Genomic DNA, 23,919 nt, shown 5'->3' with positions numbered 1-23,919 from the left:
AATAATAATAATAATAATAATAATAATAATAATAATAATAATAATAATAAAAAACCTTTATTTATAAAGCGCTGTAAATTAACACAGCGCTGTACATACAATCTTTTTAATTGGACGGTTCCCTGCCCTAAGGCTTACAATCTAAAAAGACACGACACAAAAGAAGAAGGGAGTGGTCATGGGGAAGGGGATGAGGGCCAGTAGTTCTTCTCAACCTCCAAGGCCTGGATCAGGGAAGATGGACTGGAGGGAGGACATAGCAATACAGGAGATGATTCAATAATATAAAAAAAAAAAATCTAGCCTCCAGAAGAACTCTTACCTATGCAGGTACTGGATGTTAGAAACTTTTCCTGAATCTACTTCCAAAGAGTGATCCCTTTGTTTCTGTATAAAAGAGAACAAAGCTATACTGTATTTATTTATGGAAGGCACACAAAGACACAGATAATCAAAAGTGGAGAAAATTAAGGTTTATTATTATCAGAAAGAACCTTACAGAACTTGCCATAAGGCATTTTCCTCAAGCAGATTCAGTTATGTGGTAATGCACAATATTTTTATGCTCACCTGATCTGGTTTCAGTTCTTCACGAACAGCTTGTAGTGCATCCCGACACTCACTTAGTAAGGACTCAAACAAGCGTTCTTTAGTTTCTTCTTCTTCTGCCTAAATAAAGAAGTACAAAAACACTTTAAATCCCTTGGGCTACTGCTATTCCCCCCCATAGTTGGAAAGTGGGTAAAAAACTCACATTAGCAGCTATTAAAAATATTACAGATATAGAGTATCATGTGAAATACTACTGAAACCTATGCCACTTGTTGACAAGCTTTGGACAGTTGTCTCTATGGCTAACACAGTGATATTGAGAAAAGGCATACTATTTATGCTCAAATCACTGCAAGGGAATTAGTGTAATCATTCCTTTTGAGTAAAGTGTCAAGCATTTTTATTAGCCTATTTGTTAACTTGTTCCTGAATGCTATATTAAATCAAGAAATCAATGAAAACCTAGGTATCACCTGATTAACAACATAAGGGGATTTTTAAAAAAGGTAGGATCCTCTTTTTTGAGAGAAAAATGATTATCCCATGACACATAAATAAAGAAATGCTCTCATATGACTGGATAAATACAAGAAGAGTAAAGCATGGTCTCCTTTCCTTGCCACAGTAAGGTACATTAATAGCATCAAAAGTTTTGGCATCTATTCCATTCTACATAAAACTATCTGAATTGTAATCACTATTCTGCTGCTAAAACTAATTTGCTGCAGTTGGGAACAGTTTCTCTCTTGTAATTACCTATAGTTTCTCTCCATTTTCCATGCAGCAGTGACTAAAATCTGAGGGATGACATCTATGTACAGTATTTGGGCCTAAGCATCTTAGTGAATCTTTTTAATCATAGCGATTCTTTATTCTTCCTACAGTGCTATAGACATTGGTTTGACATGTGTGTTTAAGATTGAAGGTTTGTTGTGGATCCCACAGGTATGGTACAGACCACCCAAAAATGGCAGTCTGCAGGCACCCATTTTAACTCCAGAGGGACGCCACAGCCGCCAAACCGTGCTATGTCCCTCCAGAGTAAAAAGAACCTGGTTCTTCTGGGTTCTTTTTGTGGCACCCGGGTTAGGCCGAGTGCACCACTGACGCACTCATGATGTAAGCGACACGCAGTGATGTACAGACGCTGCGCGTCACTTAGGTAAAGATTAGACCACCGGCTGCACATACTAGGGTTCTGGAGCATGCGGTTGCTGCATGCTCCGGAACTCTAATTTCAGCAGCAAGACCAGACTTTTGGCCCATCTGTCTTGGGCCACAGTTAGGCTGCACTCCACATCAATTACTCAGCATTAACTTTAACAGCTTCTCAAAAACATACTGAGAAGATGACAGCTGTTTGATAAACCTGAGCTTTAACTGCTCATTGTTCAAATGTTAATTTGATTAATAAGTTTATAAATATGCTCCTCAGGTATGTTTAGAAAAGCTTAAATTAAGAGTCTTTCTAAATCTCTGACCCACCAAAGACAGGTTAGACAAGACTGACTACATTCTCAACAACACCCATGGTGTAGTTCAATTTCAGACATGCAAAAGGAAAACCAACTAGAATACTGAAAAAGTAAAATGTAAAAAATCTGAACAGAGCTTTAGAATTGCCTAGTGATTTTAGATGAGCTGGTGCCCTATGGAAGTGTTAGGATTACAACTTCTATCAGCTCCAGTCAGTATCATGACATTAATTTGGCTGGCTTAGATTACGTAGCATAAAAAATCTTTATATTAAATCAGCTCATCATCACACAGCTATACAGTCTGGCCTCCCCATACATGGGGGATCTGTTCTGGACCACCCCCACCTCCCATGCATGGGGAAAAGACCATATGCTCAAGCCCCATAGAAAATAATGGGGCGCATACTCGCGATGGCGCGCAGAGCGGGTGTGTGCCCCATTACTTCTGCTGGGTCTTGCCTTCCACAAAGCCACGAAAGGCAAGCTTGCCTATGGGGAGGGCCGACTATACTACAAATTTTTTTTCTGTATTTAAATCTCCTTCTTTCCTCACTTTTACCTGTATGTAAAAGAGGTAATGTACAGCAATCTAAGCACAGGAAAATCACAAAGGGAGAGAAAACAGGAATTTTCTACGTACCTGAGCAATGGCTGCTTCAGTGTCTGCCAGCCCCAGCAGGAAGATTCTCACTTTGTCTATCTTGACCGGCACAGTTCTTCCCCTCCATTCCACCTCACTCATAGTAGCTGCCTGCTTTGCTCTAGTCTGAGTGATTAGTGCCTACATAAATTATTATTTAGAAATTAATGCTTTTATTTTCAACCTTGGTTCACTTATTTATTACTTGGACCAGAATACAGATTGAGTTTTCCACATCCTGAATTGCCTGGGACCAGAAGCACTTGGGATTTCAGATTCTGGAATATTTGCATATACATAATCAGATATCTTGGAGATGGGACCCATGTCTAAACATTAAATTCATTTATGTTTCCTATAAACCTTATACATATAGCCTGAAGATAATTTGATACACAATCTTTTTAAAATAATTTTGTGAATGAAACAAAGTTTGTGTACATTGAACCATCAGCTGTTACTATCTCAGCCACCCACTAAAAAAGCGTTGTATTTTGGAGCATTTTGGATTTTGGAATTCCAGATAAGGGAAGCTGAACAACCATAAAATGTAGCAGTTAAATTTTAAATGTTATTATGATGTTTTAAGCAGTAATCTCTTCTACCCTTTAAGGCAGATAATACAGTCGCCCCTACTAATGCACGATCTCAGATCCGTGCCCGTGAATATATGTGGAGGGGCAACCTCCACTATTTGCAAAGGTGCACGTGTCCTTGCTGAGCGCACGGGGGCATGCGTATTCCATTCAAGCCTATGGGGGTTTGAATAAGCACGAGCTTTGTTTTCGAGCTTTGTTTTCGTGGAGGGGTCCGGAACGGATTAGAAATCAAATTATCTGAAGTACTTTTACACATACATCCCAGGCACACGTTAGAAGCTAATCAGCTCTGGCCAGTTTATACTTGGCCATAATATGCTTGCTTATAAAGATTTAGGGCCAAGTAGATGTGGCAAAAGGAGTGCCCAGAGGTTGCCAATTGCTGCAGAACTGCAGCAACCACACACCTTTGACTCCGATTCGGGCCGCCACCATGGCCCTGAACCGCCCACTGAAAAAGAGCATTTTTTCTCTGCTACTTTTTAGCCCGCCTCTTCTGGGCTGGGGCAGGCTCAGTGTGGCTTCCAGCTGCGTTTGGGGCATGCACTGTGCAAATGTCACCCCCCCAACATGGCCCGACAATGGCCCTTTTGGCCCATCTGACTGAGGTCCTAGATCTGGGCTAACCACAGGGGTAGGGACGATGTAACATTTTTACTCACAGCACTAGTAATACATTCTATAGCCTTCTGTGGGAACTGCTCATTGGCTACCAAAACCAGCCCCTTAGTAAACCTCAAATCTGGGAATTAGCCCATGGAGGGCCTAATCCACAACCTGCTAAGGAAAGACTGAGATAGGATATGAGAGGAGAAGTAATGCCCTCAAAACCTTAAGTTGTCAAGGGCTTTAGAACAAGCAGCTTAAAAAACAAGATACCCTCCTAGCAGTTAAAAACAGCACTGTGAAGTCCTGCTTCAGTCTATTTCACAAGATAAACTGGCTCCCACAAGTACCATGGCCTTTTTGACTGGAGCCCAAATATTTCAGATTATTCTCAATCCAAGTAACCTTTTAGTTCACTGATTGATTAATTTCTTTTAACGTTGTATTCTACAATGATTTTAAAATATATTTTATTCTATAAACCTCAGCAACACTTTATTCCCCCTAAATCCCACCTTTAAAAACAAACATCTAAGGCCTTCACAATAAAAAGATGGTAATTAGAACACAACCCAGAAAAATATGCATAAATACTAAAATATTCAAGGTAAAAAAAGAATAAAACTCTGCAACTTTTCTTTAAAAATGACCTGAATCTTATGGGGCACATATATTTATGTCAGCAGAATTGTGAGGAGGACAATCTCTTGGCTGCACTGCAGCCTAAAAACCTGTTCCAGAGGAATGGGAAACTCTCCAAAGATACTGACTCTCTGCCACAGTTGTGAAACAAAACACATAGCATTTGATATGCATAGCAGGACAAATGGTGTCCAATATGTAATAAAAGAAAATGTGTCTTCATTTTGTGTTTTTTCTGTGCCATAATACCAATGCTGTGAGACTTCTGAAGCCTGGCACAGAAACTAAGCAGACATGATGGATATACATTCTGTAATTATTTGGTTCTTTAAAAACTGATTAATTTTAGTTGTGGTGACTATCTATAGCCTGCAATAGCATCTTCAATCACTAGGAGGTAGACTTTTCTAACCCTTTCTAAGTACCAGGCAAAAAACTGCAGGCAGGACTTCTGCAGAGGGCTCTTGGCAGCTTCACATAGTGCTTTCTTTGGAGGAATCAAACTCTTCTAATAATTAAGGGAGATAAAACATTCTGCTGACTTGTAGAGGAGAGTGAAAAGATAGTAAGTATGAATGAATACATAGATGCAAAAAGAGGAAGGCATGGGGAAAGAAGATAATAAACTGAAGGGAAAGGGTAGAGCTTGGGGTTGGGATGACCTAGCAAACCTGTCTGTTTGTTGATCATAATTATTCAATGTTTCTTACATCTTATGTTGTTGTAGTGAAGTCATTACAGCATATTTTTTATTTGTTTTAGTTGTCTGAATTTTAAACTTTGAATTGTTGTACTCTGCTTTGGATTTTCTTTAAATGCAAAGTGACACAGAAATTAAACAAATAAGAGAAGCCCAGCAGTGCTTCTTTCAAAAGCATAAAAAGGCACAATCAGTTACCTCCAATTTTTCAGCAACAAGCCCCTCGGTGCCTCCAGATCTCAGTCTCATCTGCATTAGCTCACTAATAGCAGATTGGTCACCTAAGAAACAAATGACAAGAAATAGTTAATGTATAATCTAGCACATTTATTCTAATGAAAATAGCATGTAAAGTCTCAAGGGAGCTCCTTGACTGCAAGGTATATGTAAGAATACTGGGCATACAAAATTAGTTTACATTTTTAAGATTTATGCCCATCCAAAAATATGCTGTAACAATAAAATGAAAGCTTCAACTGAAACAAAAGCATAACAAATTTGCTATTAGCAGCCCACACTAAGAGAGGAGCAGACTGTATGCCAAGGATACCTACACACTTATTAGTTCTTAGGGCTAAATTATACTTTCTTCCAAGGCACAAATAACTGTCATTGGCAATGCAAGTCTAAATGTGGGAAGGAGCATTTAAACTCTTTTCCACTAAAAGCTGTTTGTCTTTCCTACTGCATGGGAAAAGGTATGGCTATTTGCAGGGAAAGAAAACCATTGGGGCAAAAAACAAATGCTGGCAGAAAAAGGTTTAACAGCGTTCAAACACATACACCTTTCTTAATTAAAAAGAGAAAGAAAATTTATCAGGTCACATGTGCATTAGCCTTTATGAAAATGACAGCATTTGAAACAAATGTTTGGGTTTCGTTTTGTTTAATAGATCCTGAAGGAAGTGACAAGAAGAAGGTAACAGTGCTAACTATGGCAGTAAAAAGGAAACATGAGCATAGATTCATCCCATGATCACTGAATCTCTACTCGACTCACTTCTTCAGATTTTAGTATTCTCTTATGGACTCTTGATCATATCCACTTTGACTTTAAAACTCAAGCTGGGAAACATTCTTGATTCTAATGTATGAGACATGAAGAAACACCTAACATCCATTACACTTTATTGTCTTATTTTACAGATGTAACTACAGAAATACTTCCAACACTCTGTCAGTAACCCCCCTCTTGGATAACTTACCAATATTATAAGCACAGTAACGAATATTTGGAGAGATCTCCTCCACTCGCTGATTGTATAATGTTGCCTGCTCATCTGTAAAAGCACTAGCCAATTTTTCATATATAGTTCTGAAGCAGAAAGGTAAAAACAATATTCAGTACTCTGCAACAGCACAAGCCATGCTAGTTCCTTTCATTTCTTGCTCTTTTTAATAAAGAATTAATTGAAGAACATATTTTAGAATTTAAACCTCTTTAAAAGTTAACTATAGGCATCCCTCTGTATTCGTGACTTTGGCACTCGCAATTTTGATCATTCGCAAGGTCAAGGCTGCCATGTGCACGCGCACTCACCCTCCTCTCCAACCCCTCCCTGCAGCTCTGTAACTGAGTGAGGGGTTATTTGCAAAAATTTTGCATTGACGAGGGTTCTTTGCCCCTAACCCCCATGAATACGGAGGGATAACTGTATTATACTGATCAGCAGTAAGACAGCCAAGCCTAGGTTTAAAAATGACCACACAGAATACATTTGCACTTAGGAAAACTTTGATTAATATTCCTAATTGTGTCAGAGTTGGTTTAACACACTATTAATAGATAGAAATAATATGAAGGCTGAACTCACTTGCATTTGTTAAAAGCCTCCATTGCTGCCTTCCATTCTTGGTGCTCAAAGCGAAGCATACCTGTAAGATAAGCTGTATATGCCTATAAAAGGGTGGAATAAATGTTAGCCCAACTATATGGTTTCCATATATAATTATAAGAACATAATCAATATGGACCAAGAGTTTAAGGAAAACATCGTTCTTCTCCCTAGTCACCCCTATTACCACAAATTCCTTGCAACACACTATAAAAACATGGTGTTAGAATTTAAAGACATAGCCATGTTAGCCTAGAAAATTAGCACGCAAAGGGATCTTGGAGCACCTTTGAGACTAACTGAAAGATAGAACTTTCATGAACTTTCAAAGACTTCCTCAGATGCATTTAGTGGAGTGGAAAGTCCAGGGACACACCTACATAGCAATCTGTGTGTGAGAATGTCCATAGGAAAACAAAACTTTGTGGGTGTGGAGATGAGGTGACAAATTCAGTTTTAAAGATGGTTGTTGGAGGACAGAGCAAAAGCCAAGGACAGTACATAACTATTTGAATGAGTATTGGGATGTAGTGTGGGAGCAAAAAAGAAGGTGTGATGATCTTCCTTTGTAGTCTTTTGGTTGAAGTCTACGAAAACTCATGCTACCAATATCTATTTTTCAGTTGGTCTCAAAAGTGCTGCAAGATTCCTTTGCATATAACAATATGAATATTTTGCGTATAAAAATATGAATATAGTAGATCTATCACACACAGCCATTCACATAATACAAGTTATTTAAATTAATGTTCCTGGTATTTAATAAAGTTTACAGATAGAAGATTTTCCAATAAGCTACAATCTGCCCTTACCAAAAAGGTTTTACTTATTCCACTCTGATTCTACAGTGTACGTTTCTACAATAAAATGTTATAGTGTCTCTGCAGCTCCTGGCTGCCTATGTTCAGGGTTCCAGCCAACTAATCATATTTTCCTCCAGGAAACTATAAGATATAAATAACTCAAGGAAGATATTCAGCAGCCCCATTTCCCCAGTTTGGTTGCTCTTCTTCTCCTTTTGCAAATCAGGACTCAATATTCTCTGACAACTAAGAATGTTGTTTTTTGGATGGCTATTTTTTGGACAGCCATTTTCTTGAAAAAAGTAATCTGCAAATCTTACGGTTTCTGCTGGCTGGATGCAGAAGTAAGTGGTCTTTGTTACTATCCACCACACTCTGCAGTTCCCTATAATCTCCAAAGGTCTGCTTCAGAAAAAACCTTGAGAATAATGGGAAGGCTCTCCCAACTGTAGAATAAAATTCTGGATCCAACTCAGTGTATCCTTAATGCTCAATCTTAACAGACTAATATGATGAGGCCTGGTATTTCTGAAAAATATCTTCAAACATTTGGTCCATCACCTTCTATTGTATACCCATATATGTATATGTATGAAGCAGAGTCTACTGTACAATGCTGACATGTAGGTGTTACATGTTTTGTTGCAGGTGTTACTACACACTACCTTACCTCCTTCAGCCTCAGACAGTGGCTTAGCAACCTACACGTGGACTAGAGTGAAATAGTCTATGGCAGTGTTTGCCAAACATTGGGCCTCCACGTGTTTTGGACTTCAAGTCCCAGACGTTCTAGCCAGTCTGGCAAACAATCAGGAACTGTGGGAGCTAAAGTCCAAAACATTTGGAAGACCAAAGTTTGGGAAACACTGCTCTATGGGCTGAACTAACTAGACCACACTAACAACTGGTGTTGTCTCTTCTCCTTCCTACTTTTTCTGAGTTGGTCTGTTTTATTTTCTGGCTCAGATTACACAGACCTCTGTTCTGATTCAATAAACCTTTGTTCTATAACTAAGGATTAACAAGTCAACTAAAGACATACTGGACATTCCTGACTTGATCCTCACAAGAAGTTTCAATATTATTTACAATTCAGACTCATCTGTTCAATGAGCATACAAAGTTAGTTTACATTTTCTCTGCCTCTGCTATAAAAGGTTTGAAAACTAGCAGTAACCTGAGCTTCCAGCTTGGTCTTGGCATCCACCCGGTTGCTTTCACACAGTCGTTCCAGTTCCTCAGCATGTTTTACTGCTTTGCGCAGACGAGACAACAAGTGAAATCGCTTGCGAGGTTCTGTGTTGGCTTCCTGCTTAAGCTGCATGGCATAGCTCCAGGCTCTCTCAGCATCCATGAGAATCAAGAGCAAGTATCTACAGTGTCAGTCATGAAGTAACGTTACCATTTTTAAAATTTATTAAACTTCCTCTTTTATTTTACCTGAGAATAAGCCCCATAGAACTAGAACACAGATTTATTTGTTCCTAAGTTTTTAAACCCCTAATTAAGCATCTTGTGAGAAGACCCCGCAATGACCAAACTATTCATACTTCTAAGGTGAACATCTTTCTCCGAAGATGCCAGCCACAGATGCTGACAAAATGTCAGAAACAAACTCTTCCAGAATATGGCCACAGGGCCCAAAAACCACACAAAAGAACTATACAAACTTCCTTTGAAAACTCAAAATTCTGGCACTGTACCTATGGGACTCATGAGATACAGAATCCCACCATCCCATCCCCACTTTTATAAACTTTATCCTGACAACAGTTGTTCCAAGTGAGACATAATTATATAATGCAGGTTGAGTATCTCTTATCCAAAATGTTGGAGATCAGAAGAGCTCTGTATTTGTTTTGATTTTCGAATACCCATATTTTCATATACACACAATTAAGCTAGAAAGAGACTGAGAATCTGTGAAATGGCAGGAATCTGAGCATAGTGCTTGGCACAAATCCATGCCTCCTGCCATTTCACAGAACCTCATGTTTCTTTCTAGATGCATCTCTCTTCAGCATTAAAAATAAAGTACACGTACGCAGCTCAAAACATTTTGGATTTTTGATTAATCAAAAATCCAAAATGTTTTGAGCTACGTACCTGACTGTATTTACAATGTTGGAGAAAAATGTCGCTGGAACTAAGCTTGTACTAAGCCTGGAGGAGATATGTAAACTTGAAAAATTACTACTAAGACAAGTTAGCTGAAATTGCTGTTTTGAACTAAATCATGCACACTAAACTCGCCAGCCCCTACAGTGGTCTTAAGTGATCAGGAGATGGATAGAAACAGATGCATGCAACTTTTGTGTCACCTCAGGCATGTAAAATCAGGTCATCTGATACTCAAAAACTGAAAGAAATGAGACACTGATGTTTTCCCATCTAATAGACAAACAAATTAGTATAATAGTCTGACACATGGAATATGCTAGCTTTAAAGATAAAAAAATACAGCACATCATTTTTATCATGTTGGTCAGGACTGGCTGTATCCACTTTGCTGACAAAAGCACACTCTAATCTCTTTACTACAATCTGCCTGTGACACAGACATAATTCTCCTAACAGTTCTGCAAGTGAAAAAAAAGCCACGCAGAAGGAATGCATTAATGGCACTTTCAAGGAGGTTGCACTTGTATCCAAGAGCAGTTTGCTTAACAAAGGAGAAGTGATGATTATTTTGTGATGATTTAAACAGATTGACAGGTTTGGCTGACCGTGACATTCAAGGACTGCCCTCCTTCATGGATACATTTACAGGGAAACCTTCTGCTCTAAACTTAAGACATCATGAGATTTTTCCCAAGGCAATAATAATAATGATGATGATAATGATGATGAAGAAACAGGAAGGCAGAGGTTTCTTTTGGCTATTTACTTCCCAGGTACTGAAATCATCTAAAAGGCACAGAGGTGATAAAGCATAAGTGGCAGCAAAGTCTTACAATTGTACTGAAAAGGCTTAGGCAAACAAAGTAGCAAAGGCCAAATACATTTTGGCAAAAGACTTCATAGAAAGCACACAATTTCTCATTAAAGCAGTAACACTTCCTATGCCCCTAATTTTGACACATGTTGGGCATTTTAACATGTTATAAAAACATCATATTTTTTTCAGTACCATGTGAGGTTTTTTTACTCTCTTATATTTGGTGTTTTTCTTCTTTGTCTAATAAGCATCTTGGGCTGCCATGAGGTACAGGGGCAAAATATATCCATCTCTCCCTTCTACTACAATTAGGACATGTTGGGGAGAAGCAGGTTGACTTGCTCTGCTTCTGTGCCAACATAAGGTCTAAGATCCAGAGTGCCTGTCAGATACAGCAGCAGGATGACATGCCCTGCTCTTACTTCCACAACTCCAGCCTAAAGCCAGAAATAAAAGTTTTAGTCCTGAACTTGTGCAAGCAAGTACATAGCCAAATAAATTCCGGGCTTCATCTGAATTTGGAGAATGTGGAGAGAATTTAAAGAGGGGTTTACATCCTTTCCTCTGTAGCTACAGGGTCCTGAGGATACCTCTGGGTCATCTCATTCACTAGAGGCTACTTAAGTCCTCACCATGGCAAGGAGAGAGAGATGCGAGCCTGCCAAACCCGGGATTTAATTGTACATGACAGGTCTAACCAGCTGTGAGCAATACATTCAGAACAGCTACTGAATATCCACATACCTGTTGTCAGATAACAGCTCTTCTGTTACTTTCTTCCCTGTGAATTTGTGTCTATTTCCCATCTTGAAGTTAAGGGTTTTTCTGAGTCTTCTTAGTCGGCGGGAGCAATAACCCCTGGAGGACAACATAAATTTTAAAACTGTTAGTTCTAACCTAAACTTGCCTTCTGTTCTATTTCTTTTCTAGCCTGAACTTGTGTTCTGTTCTATTTCTCCCTGTCACACTTCAACAAAGATAAAAAATTCTCCTATGTAGAATACATCTGAGTTACCTAAAATAAGATGTGACAATTGCAGAATTATCTTTGAACAACTGGAGTAAGTCACTAAGTATAAAGTATAGCCAAACATAAAGATATGAAAAGGCTGGCTCTATGGTGTATAAAGATGGCTTTGCCATCAATTTGTAGAAGTGGAAGAATGCAGTCTTATAAGAAATTTTGATAATCACATCTTGCCCATCCATTAAACTCTAGATTTGAGTGAAAGCACAATAAAAATACAATAGGGATGGTGTGCATTTATTGCACACTCAAATTGAAGGTTTCCAAGTTTATGGAAAACACAAGGTCAATGCTGCCCTCATGATTCTTCAGCTTACATTTCACTACACAGAAAGCATGTAGTGCTTTCCTCTGTTACAAATTGTGTATACAGTGCTGGACAAGTGGTGCTGCAGGTGTTGAGTCTCCAAAATAATGCATGGTTTCCAGGTAACAGTTTTTCTGTTACTTTCTTCCACAGTGTCCCAAATGGCTAATATAATGGATGCCTCTATTATTTGACTCCAATCTGTCCTAATACAGTGGTACCTCGGGATACGAAATACCCAGGTTACGAAATTTTCGGGATACGAAAAAATCCCATAGGAAATCATTGTTCCGGGTTACGAATGTTTTTTCGGGATACGAAGAAAATTTTTGGTGCTTTTTTCGGCTTTTTCGCACGAAACGCGGCTTTTCCCCATTAGCGCCTATGGCAATTCGGCTTACGAAGGCTTTTCGGGTTACGAAAGCGGCCGCGGAACGAATTAATTTCGTAACCCGAGGCACCACTGTACACAGTTCTAAGCATTCTGCTTTCCATTCATTTGTATACTTGGCAACAATGTTTTTTTAAAAAGAAAGAAAGAAAAGAAAGTCAGTACAGTATATGCACACAACTAACACATAGGAGAAAAGCTACTGAACTGTTAAGAACTTGAGAAACTAACCAGTCAACAAATAAGCATAAAAATTCAACCATTTAAGAAGGTTCTTGGAAACCAATTAGATAAATTGGTTTAGGTTAACATTTTCCCTTGTTTGCACATATTCCTCTAAAATACATATTTTATGACAAGTGGGAGAAGAACCAAATATTAATTTACCCTCCCCCCTTATATTAATAAAGGAGAGCCAGCATGGAGTAGTGGTTTCAGTGAGGGACTACAACTCAGCAGACCAGGATTCAATTCCCAGATTGGACATGAAACCCAATGGTTGACCTTGAGCAAGTCACATACTCTCAGCCTCAGGGGAAGGCAATGGCAAATCTTCTCTGAACAATTCTTGGCAAAGATGCACTATGAACCATCTTAGGGTCACCATCAAGTGAGAAACAATTTGAAGGAACACCATCACCGATATATTAATAAAGAGAAAGGCATTTTCTGTCCACCAAATATATTACATGCACTGGTCCTTCCACACTAACCTGTATCTCTGAAAATCACCATGCCGTAGCCCATGTTGCTGTTGTGATTCCTTAACAATCTGTAGGACTGAAGTGCTTGTTATGGAAATTTTAGTCTGCACACTAGAGGTGTGTTATTATTACATTTCTTTAAAAAAATCACATACATGATGCTTTCTATTATTTTACCACAGTTCAGTTCAACTTAAATTCAAAGAACACAGCTCAGCAAAGTTTTCTGAACACGTTTAAAACAAAAGCAGACTGCGTAGCAGGTTTCTCATACATATTCTGAAAACCAGACAAGATTTTATTCCTTATTTGGCCTTGGGACAAAAACAAAAATTACAATTACATTAACTAGATAATAACAGGTTACATTGAACAGCAGCTAAAAGTAACTGTAAAATATAATAGCATACTATGCTACTTATTTCTATGACACTATGGCCCTGTATAGATGGGCCTTTAAGTATGTCCTGGTGACGTACTAGGGTTGCCTCAGGGCGTTGCTTATATACGGCCCGCAACCCTAGGACGTCACCAGGACGTCAAAATGGCACCATCATTTTGACGTAACAGCCATGTCGTCCAAAAGGCACGGCATGGCTGTTATGTCTTGGCACTGCTGCAGGGCGCTTGTGGCGCCCTTTCAGCAGTGTCAGAAGGAGCTCCAAAACGGAGCTCTTTCCACCGCTTGTGTCACTGGCGTAGCTTTTACATGGCTGCGTCAGCGACACAAAAGCTGTTGGAGTGTCCTTGGGGCATGAAGCCCCAAGGACACCCCTTTCCAGGCCGCGGGGAAAGGGGTGGGTGCAGGCTACCCCAAAGGGGCGGTCTGTATCCCACCTCTGATACTTATTTCTGGACTGGAAAATATTACGTAAAGTAAGTTTTGTATGCTACCACAGTATTCAGCAGTAAGCCTAAATTACTTCTGCTAATTTTAATTTGAAAATCATTGTCTAATTAAAGCAGTGCTTCACAGGTGAGCAGATACATGGGCATGCAAATACTGTCTCCCAATGTTCCAGGGCAGTGATGGCGAACCTTTTAGAGACCGAATGTCCAACTCAATAGTGTTCCTGAACCAGGTCTCACTCAGTGCTGGGGGGTGGAGCAACTTCTGGGGACGGGACTTCCCCAGAGATAAGAGACTTCCAGGGCAGGACTTCCCTAGAGACAGTTAAAGGAACGGGAGGGCTGGGGAAGAGGAAGAACAGGCCCCCATTCTCCCATGCCTTTAACTATCTCTGCATGCCCTCAGAGACGGCTTTGTGTGCCAGAGAGGGCACGCGTGCCACGGGTTCATTACCATGATTCTAGGGAATACCACTAAAATTGTGCCCAATGGGTACAACTGTTTCTTTTCTGGAAACCTGTCAGTGACTGGCCGTGATCAATGGACTATCACTTTGAATAGCATTGGTCAAAAGGATAAACTGTGCTCTGGGGAACTCAGCAGTTCCTGGAAGCACATCAAGGGTTCCTTGAAAAGACTAATGAAAATGGACCCATCCCCTGAAAGACACCTACTCCACTGCTGATTATCCTCCCTGGCAAAGTGAAGCTATAAAAATGCATCAGAAATGTTCCTAAACATATGTTTGCTATGGCTAGGCATGGATTGGATGTACTGCTACTGAAAGTGGTGGTCCCTGAATTGGTAACAGTCCACAAGGCATCAACTATTGGTCCCTGCAGTTTCCAGGAAAGAAAGAAATAACTGCAGTGAATTGAGACAAATCCTAACAGAGAGAAAATAAATGCAAGTCCTCAACATCAGATAGCTTGAAGCCTTAAGCCTTTGACTTGTCAGACAAATCAGTCAGAAAGTGAGAATCACTGCTTTAAGATATTAAACATAAATGTTCACTTCAGTTGCTTTTTGTAGTTACAGACTCAAATGTTCTGTGGCATATAGAACAAGTAGATTTTAAAAGCTAAACCAAAATATTAGGATGAAACAAATTGTATTTCATTGTTTGTATGGGAGGTTAAAGTAAATCTCTGTGTAAGTACTAAAATGGATTCATCCATAATAAAAGTATATTAACTTTTAATAGATGAATATTTTCAGTAATTATGTATAAGAATGGAACAACAATAAAATATTTCCTTTATTTGATCAAGAAATTGCATGATGGTATGCTTTCACTGAATGCTATGTGCTGTTAAGTCTCCACTGTGAAAAGTGTACAATATCTTGCAGCAATTTGGGGGTTAAGATGGGAAATATTTTCCCATTGACCTATGACTTAAAATATTTTTAGGAATACTGTAGTGCTGAATTTCCCTACTACACAAGATTCTTAGTGCAAACATCTGCTTGGAATTAAGCCCTGCTTCACTCTCCTAGACAAGTATAAGATTATATCTCTACATTACACACTTCTTATAATCCTTCTAACTATTTAACATTCCCCTTTCTTATCACTCAGCCATCATTCTGCTATTTTGACTTTATAAAGCTCTTTGGAGTTTTCTGTAACCCTATCAACTATTTTAACGTCCTTGCTTCCTTTATCTCCACCTCATGACCACTAGTCCTTCAATTCTGTCACCCTCAGACTAACCAAAATTTCTTCATGTCGTTTTAACTTCTCATCCTATGAGACCTTCGACTTAAGTGATTCACACTCATCTACCTAACCAAGAGGAGAATGCCACTGTGGAAATACACAGCCCTCCTTTCCCCTCCCTACTCCATTAAAATCTGCAAGCAAGATATCTCACCTTTTGCTTGACAATTGAGCTTACAAGCCTCACTGCTCAATGTTATTATGTCTTCAAAAAACAAACAAAACAAGCTTCATTTATATACTGCTTCATACCACCTAAGCAGTGTCTAAGCGGTTTACAACTGTAAGCTAATTTGCCCCATCAATCTGGGTACTCATTTTAGCGACCTCCTCGGAAGGATGCAAGCCTGAGTTGAGCTTGAGCCCTTTTGCTGGTCTTGAACTGGCAACCTTGTGGTTTTGAGTGAGTGGCTGCAGTGCAGGCATTTAACCACTGTGCCTCCAGGGCTTCATGCATAGACATGTCTGTAACCCTTTTTCCCTACATTGGCCAAATCCCACAAGGCATTTTTCAGTACTAGGCTATCTACAGATTCAGCTCCCATAGGCGAGGCCTTTTCGAAAATACTGTATGTCCTTTTTTTCAGTATTGCAAAAACCTGGGAGCAATGCTTACAGGGTCTGGCGCCACACTGCAGAATTAATGCAGCTTGAACCTGCCTCAACTGTCATGACACCATCCTATGGAATGCTGAGATTTGTAGTTAGTTGTGACACCAGAGCTCTCCTAGAGAGAAGGCTAAATATCTCAACAGACTACAAATCCCATGATTCCATAGCAAAGAGCCCTGGCAGATCAAGCATTGCCAAACCTCATTCATTCTGCAGTGCAGATACAGCCAGGGGCTGACTGAAGCTCCTATATCAAGTAAATCTAATTCCCGTACATTTTGAGGGCCCTAGTTTCCTAGTTCTTAGAGGAGCCCTGCAAAGTGATTAAATACCAGTATTGCAGCCACAACATTGTAAGTTGATCCTCAAGGAGGGCTCCGAGGTCCACTCAGCCTCCAATCCTTTCGTCGGTTGCTACAATGAGTACCCAGCTTGTTGGGGGCAATTGGCTTACACATTGTAAACCACTAAGGGAGTATCTCTTGTCTGACAAAAGGAAAAGAAATACACTTGCTCTTGCTACAGCTCAGCTGTGTAAACCCACTGAGTGACCTTGGGCAATAAGGCACGCTCTCTCAGCCTCAGAGGAAGGCAATGGCAAACCCCCTCTGGAAAGAATCTGCCAAGGAAACTCCATGACTGGGTTGCCTTAGGGTCACCATAAATCAGAAACAAGCCAAAGGCTCCCAGCAAAAACAAAAGCGTGGTGCGAGGGCTTGAGTGTTGGACTATGACTCTGGAGCCCAGGGTTCAACCGTGTAAACCCCATTGGGTGCCCTTGGGCAATCAGTCACACTCTCCAGGCCTCGGAGGACGGCGATGGCAAACCCCTCTCTCTCTGAGGAGCCATGCCAAGGAAACCCCGCCATAAACCAGAGACGACTTGAAGGCCCCCAACAACAACAACAACAGTGTGGCCCAAAGGTTTGAGTGTCGGACTCTGGGGGCCAGGGTTCGAATCCTGGCTGGGCCATGTCAGCAGAATGGGTGACCCTGGGCAATCAGCCTCCTGAGAGGAAGGCAATGGCAAACCGCCTGTGAAGAAACCTTGCCATGGAAACCCCAGGAGAGGGTGGCCAGGAGTCCCAAGGGCCCCCAGAACTGAGACGGCCCTCGCTGCTCCTTCCCCCGGGGCTATTCGCTTCCTTCTCCCTTCCTCCACCAAGTCCCCCAGGGCTATGGCCTTGCGGAAGGGAGGGAGGGAGGGAGCTTAGGGGCGGCGCTGCGCCCAAGTGACACGTCCCCAGCGAGGCTCCAGCCAGCCAGCCATCCCCGTCCCGCTGGAAGGAAGGATACTCTCCAGGCCCAGGCTGTCCCCGAGGTCCCCCGGCTGCGGCTTCTCGTTCTCCTTGTTCTCCTTGGCCTCCTCCAGGACAGCCGCCGGGCCTCCTCCGCCAGCATTGCCGCTGCTGCTGCTGCTTCCTCGGCCCCCTCCGCCGGCCACCTGCCGCTCCGCCGCCATTTTGCGCCTGTTCCGCCCGCCGCGCGGAGCACCATGGGAAGGGAGCGAGGAGGAGGAGGAGGCTCCTAGAGCGCCCCGCGCGGAAGCCATGGCCGCGGAGGCAGATGGGAGGGAGGCAGGAGGACCGCGGAGGGAGACCGCCTCCTCCAATGTCTCTTCCGCTGCATCCGCGCTGTGGAAATAGTCCCCCCTGACGTAGTTTGTGACGCATTGAGCTGTCTCTGGTGGCATCCACACTGGAGACATCACCCGGTTTGGCACCGCTTTAACTCTTTTCCTGGCTCTTTGCTATGGAATCCTGGGAGTTGTAGCGGAGCAGAGGCAAGGGCGAAGAAGGCGTTTAAGCATTGAAATAATCCATGACAATAACCAGAGAGGGCAGGACAGGGCTGCGGGGGATTCAATGGGAAGCCAAGGCGATGGGTGGCTGAGGGAAGAGATCCGTCTCTTGACAGCCTTCTTCTTCTTCTTTTTTTTTAATATTTTTTTTATTAAAACAAATAACACAACAAAGAAAGAAAATAATGTATACACAGAAAACATACAATCAATCCATCTATATACATCAGACATATCAATAACAAATAACAAATATCCAATAAATACAATGAAATAAAAAAGGAAAAAGAAAAAGAAACATGACATACAAAAGTACAATTATACCCACACTTCGTACTTATTTGTTCGCAAGAGGAAATCCTTCTTATAATTACATGCACCCTCAAATCTCTAAGCCTTCCACTACAAACCTGTCTTAATCTACTTCTTTCCTTACATCCCTACCCCTTCTCCTGCATCTAACCTAACTCTTGATATTCCACCTACTCAAACCTTCTACACTTACTTCTCCTTCTTTAACCTTCTCATTCTCATCCTCTTGATGATCTTTCAGTTGCCAGTTGTTATCCAACACAGTCTAACTCACATTCGCACAGACATAGGACTTCCCTTCACCAGTATCTGTATTATCCTTGCTTAAAATTGCCTTTCTTAAAATGCAGTATGTTAACAATCCAGATCCACTTGCCCTTATTGATATGTATCTAATATATTATTCTAAACACATATCTCAGTTTAACTATGTTTGTAAAGTAATATTATACTATATACAAAGTCTCATATACAGGATGCGGCTTTAATACCCCACTCAGGGTCCAAAAATCTAAAGAAACCTTCCCACCAGTCATCTTTTATCTTGCCTGTAGATTCATCCCTCAGAATTTGAGTCAATCTGTCCATTTCTACTCCTTCACAGATTTTGTGAATCCATTCCTCAATTGTCGGATTCGTTTGGCATTTCCAGTATTGTGCATAACATATCCTAGCTAGGACCACTAAATAATATAGTATCTTTTCTTCTTTCCCCTTTATATCCTCTTCGAATATTCCCAACAAAAAACATTCTGGTTTGTGTTTAATAACTCTCCCCATAATGAGGTTAATTTGATTATTAATATTCTTCCAATATTCTTTAGCAAATTTGCATGTCCACCAACAATGGTAGAAGGTTCCCACTTCTTTCTTACATTTCCAACATATATTATTGGAGTTTTTGGACATTTTAGCGATTTTAACAGGAGTCAGGTACCATCAGAAGAACATTTTATAGAAATTTTCCCGCAGATTCTGAGAGACCGTAAGTTTAAAGTTATTCTTCCAAGTTTTTCCCCACTGATTCAAGTAGATGGGGTGCCCAATGTTATTTGCCCAAGTGATCATTTGCTGTTTTACAACTTCTTCTTCCAATTCCCAGCTTAGTAATACTTTATAGATCTTCCCAATTACTTTTACCGTGTTACCAATTAAACTTTGGATTAGATCTGATTTATCTCTGGGGGAGGCAAACCCATATAACTTGTTGTCTTCTCGGAATCTCTCTTGTAGTTGTCTATAGGTAAACCAATTAATATTCCATCCTTCTGAATTCAATTGGTCTTTAGATTTCAAATTTATTATCAAATCCCTTTTTCTTGACAGCCTTCTTGAAGCTGCCCAAGCCGGCAGTGTGACGGATCTCCTCCGGCAGACCCTTCCATGATCTGGGGACATTATCAGACATGGGGAACTGGAAGTATAATCCACTGGCAATGCGAACACAATCATGGGTTTCACGTTATTGTGTGGTAGACTGCCACACGCAATTTCAGGCAATGGGAAGTCAGTTCAAACGCAATTAAATTCACTGAACTGTCGAATTCACATGAAGAATGTGTTCTGGCCCCACTTTCTTTTCCCGTGTGAGAAAGTCCTGGGAGGGATGAAGAGAAGGCCCTCTGGGTAACCACAGCCAACCTGCTCTTCATAGGTTGCAGTAGATTCTTCCCATACAAATGCCTATGGCTAGCATTCTTTAAAGCTGCAGTGGTTTGCTGTGTATGCTTATCAGCTGTGTTGTTGTTGTGTGCCTTCAGGTTGTTTCCAGTTTACTTAACCTGGGGTTTTCTTGGCAAGATTTGTGAAGAGGGGGTTTGCCCTTGCCATCCTCTGAGGCTGAGAAAGTGTGACTTGTCCCAGGCCACCCAATGGGCTTACATGGCCAAGTGGGAATTCAAACCCAGATCTCCAGACTAGGCTGCTGCCACACTGCAGAATTAATGCAGTATCAAACTGCAATAGCAAGTACATTTCTGTGCTGTTTATCAGTGTACTTAAGTGGTTTACAAAGTAAGCTAATTGCCCCCATCAAGCTGGCTATTCATTTTAGGGCCTCCCCCATCCATGTCCTTGCCAGTCTTGAATTATTGAATGGGTTTGCAAAGGGATCTTGCAGCCCCTTTGACACTATCTGAAAGACGGAAGTTGGTAGCGTGAGCTTTCACAGACTTGAGCCTAATTCTTGTGATGCTACCAACTTCTATCTTTCAGTTAGTCTCAAAGGTGCAGCACGATCCCTTTGAAAACTGATTTTCCAGACTAACACTGCTATGTCTTTCAATTTAAAAATGGGTGTCCACGTGGAAATCATCTGTACTTCATAGAGGGGAAGTAGACAGGGCACTGATAGGGCACTCTAAGCTTGAAGAAAAGCAGCAGGTCTCTCTAATAAATCACTAAAATGACCCTGATAGGATAGCCGATTACAGGGATGCTTCTATTATGCCACCAGGGAGCATCCTGTGCTGGAGAGGACACAGTGTCTCTTCAGTCAACACAATGAGCTTGCTAGCAAGCTGAGTCTCCTTTGCCCCATTCTGGCCGTCATCAGGGTCACACAATGGCTTTCAGTATCGTCCCACATCATGACAAGGGAACCTGTCATCAGTGAGAAGGTCTGCCTCTTCCCTACCTTGTGAAAGGAGGTGGGAGGAAGAACGGGGCTCCAAGGAAGTATGCTCTAACCAAACAAGCATAACAGTTTTGTTTCCTTCATGCGTGGGGACCAGGTCCTACTTGTCCATTCAGCTTTCCTCAGCATGTCAGCTCAGGGCACTCCAGCATTAAATTAGATTTCTTCTTCAGACATATTTGTTAATCTGATCTTCATTTTTTGAGTTGACGCTCTCTTCCAAATAAAATGAATCTCACATGTAATTGCCACTTTGATTAATGTATTTCTCACTTGGATGACTGCTCGCATTTCATTTCAAAATGAGCATGACATGGCACACACATCCATTCCTGTCTTCTGCCTGCGGGAAATGTTATTTAATATTAATAAGGAATTATTAACATTCTGCTTTGACTCATTTCTGTTGTAGCACTTCTGTCATTTCTATTAAGCTCTCTTTAATCCCCAAGGACTTTTGGTGCTACTCCTGCAAACCTTTTGTTTCTTGTAAATTGCAGTGTGTGTGTGTGTGGGGGGGGGGGGGGGGAGAATGCAGGTTTACTGCACACTGCTCCAGACTATTGATAGTGTACTGTTGAAGGATGAGCGGGGATGGTGCTCTGCTCCCTGTATAACTATTCCTTTTCTGATCTCATGTTTCAGAATCCATAAGGAACTTGTATGATGTATTTTTAAAAGTTCAGTGATTTGACCCTAAACAACCGAGAAAACCTGTAGACGAAGCAGGAATCAGAATCCACATCTTCCTCATTCAGACAATATATACAGTAATACCTTATAATAACACACTGACCATCCATGGTTCAATAGAAGTCTGCACTACATCAGTATAGGCCAACATGTTCAGCCCCAGAGGTTAGATGGATCCTTCCTTATCAAAAGAGTGCCTATAGTTTAGGGATGTGGCTCAGTGAATTTTTGCAGGCATCTCAGCTTCCATCTCTGGCGTCTCCAGGTGGAGCTGGGAAACCTTGAAGGGCTGCTGGTGGTCAGAGTGGATAATACTGAGCTACTACAGCTGCACAGAGGCTTGCTATGTGAAGGAACAATGTCATGTATTCTGTTCTTGGTTTGGTCAGGGCTGTTTCCTCTGACATTTCAATCAAGATTTGGTGCCTGTCCTGTAGTTCACTCATTTAAAACACTCCTCATTCCAGTCAAATAGAATGTGATCTGGCCACACATAATTCATAGGAGTTCAGGCTTATTGCATCCCATGTTCCTGAAAACTCTTTAAATTCTGGAGAAAAAGGCTTTGCGGTTTTACCAGAATATCCACTGAAATCTGCATTATCATACATGTTGCTGTCTGTCTGCTTTGCCTGCATTTAAATGGGTGCACACTTTTGGCAGAGGGAGGGTGAACAGATGTGAACCAATGCAAATTTGGGCAGGAAAGTGAAGACAATGAGCTGTCAATGTGAATGTGCAAAAATGTGTACCAATTTGCATAGTACACTTACGTGTAGATTAGCCCAAAGTCCTCTCAGGTTCTTCAGATCAAGAAGCAGGCCTAGCCAGCAGCACTCCCCAAGATGAATATGCTCAAGAGGTAGCACTGACTGTTTTCAATCCAGGACAAGTAGGAAGCGCTAGATGCATTCTGCGGGAGGCCCTGTGGCTATCCTTAGCTATAGCTAATCTTTCCCTTCTGCCATTCAGAATGGATGTTGTTGGATTTGATTAGCACTAGATCACTAGCCATCCATTACATTATCTCCCTTCTTTCCATAGAAGAGATAATAAAGGGTTGTGGTGTTAAGATAGGGAGTTGGAGCAGCAGCCTTACCATGCCTAAAGAGAAGCAAGACCAACCTGGGGATGTGTCTATGTACTTTTGGTATGGAGTGTTGGAGTGGAAGAGGAATGTACCTGCTGAAGAACTATAGTTCGGAGGAATACATTCTCTGCTTGAAGAAACCCCCAGCCTCAGCCCCTGGCAATGCCAGCAAAGAGGATCATATAACAGAGTAACCATACAGGATGAAATTGGTCTGCATAGGTCTCATATGGCTTGGAAATCTTAGGAGACTTGAATGGGCATCATTCTATTCACACAATAATATACAAAGCACATCATTGGCAGAAATTAAGGGTTTTTTCCCCTCATTGGAGCATTTTTATTTACATTGTACTTCTGGCTATGGCTTGTTATGGGCACCATCTGTAGGCTATTTTAAGGTGGTCCTATCCATGTAGTGTGGAGCTCATATTAAGATATTTACCATAAGGAAGGAGAAAAAACCTTCATCTGAGATGATGTGTAAGAAAAAAACTGGGGAAGAAGACAGCTGCTGTGTGCAATGAAGCTATTTCAAACATTATTAACAGACACAGAATCCATTTTTATAAGCTTATTCAAGTTACTTTAAGCAGCCCAAATGTTAACTCTTCTTGATTAATATTTAATTCAAAAAGTGCTGATAAACCATGGGGAGTTTGGCAAGAAAAAGGCAAAAAGCTGACAGTTGCATAATGGTTATTTACAAGAAAGGGGTTCTTTTCCTTTCCTTTCCTTTCCAGCTTAAAAATTATAATATATTGGCAGTTTGGAAAGTTTCTACATTATACATTACATAAATCAAGGTGTGATCAAGATGGTAAAAGTTATTAATGAGGAAGAACAGATAAGCTAGGAGAGCCTGCAGCAGTTTGCTTTTGCCTGAGCTAACTAGGAAGAGCAAGATTCTGTCCCTTCTTTCCTCTCCTCCTTTCTGAGTTTTTCACTTTGAACTAGTTTACAGCAATTAAAGTAAGCAGAGTA

At 40.9% G+C, this 23,919-nt stretch overlaps 1 protein-coding gene across 3 annotated transcripts in view; it reads right to left on the bottom strand.

The window, feature by feature from the left end:
* Positions 1-17,899, bottom strand: part of SRP68 (signal recognition particle 68) — a 27,986-nt gene extending 10,087 nt beyond the window's left edge. The window contains exons 1-10 of one of the 3 annotated variants that reach the window (XM_042451024.1): positions 17,701-17,899; positions 13,232-13,290; positions 11,538-11,651; positions 9,033-9,228; positions 7,032-7,114; positions 6,423-6,532; positions 5,416-5,498; positions 2,671-2,811; positions 571-669; positions 323-387 (exon numbers count right to left, since the gene is read on the bottom strand). In XM_042451024.1, coding sequence (XP_042306958.1) covers positions 323-387; positions 571-669; positions 2,671-2,811; positions 5,416-5,498; positions 6,423-6,532; positions 7,032-7,114; positions 9,033-9,228; positions 11,538-11,651; positions 13,232-13,290; positions 17,701-17,805 — 1,055 coding nt within the window. In that variant the 5' untranslated portion in view covers positions 17,806-17,899. Of the gene's footprint in view, positions 1-322; positions 388-570; positions 670-2,670; positions 2,812-5,415; positions 5,499-6,422; positions 6,533-7,031; positions 7,115-9,032; positions 9,229-11,537; positions 11,652-13,231; positions 13,299-17,200; positions 17,205-17,700 lie in introns of those variants that run through there. The other 2 variants (XM_042451023.1, XM_042451025.1) reach the window with 2 other exon arrangements.
* Positions 17,900-23,919: the final 6,020 nt, after the last annotated feature.

This window comes from Sceloporus undulatus, chromosome 2 (genome assembly GCF_019175285.1).
Source record: "Sceloporus undulatus isolate JIND9_A2432 ecotype Alabama chromosome 2, SceUnd_v1.1, whole genome shotgun sequence".
Taxonomy (NCBI): domain Eukaryota; kingdom Metazoa; phylum Chordata; class Lepidosauria; order Squamata; family Phrynosomatidae; genus Sceloporus; species Sceloporus undulatus.
Note: the sequence above shows the minus strand (reverse complement) of the source record. Positions and strands in the feature narration are given on the sequence as shown.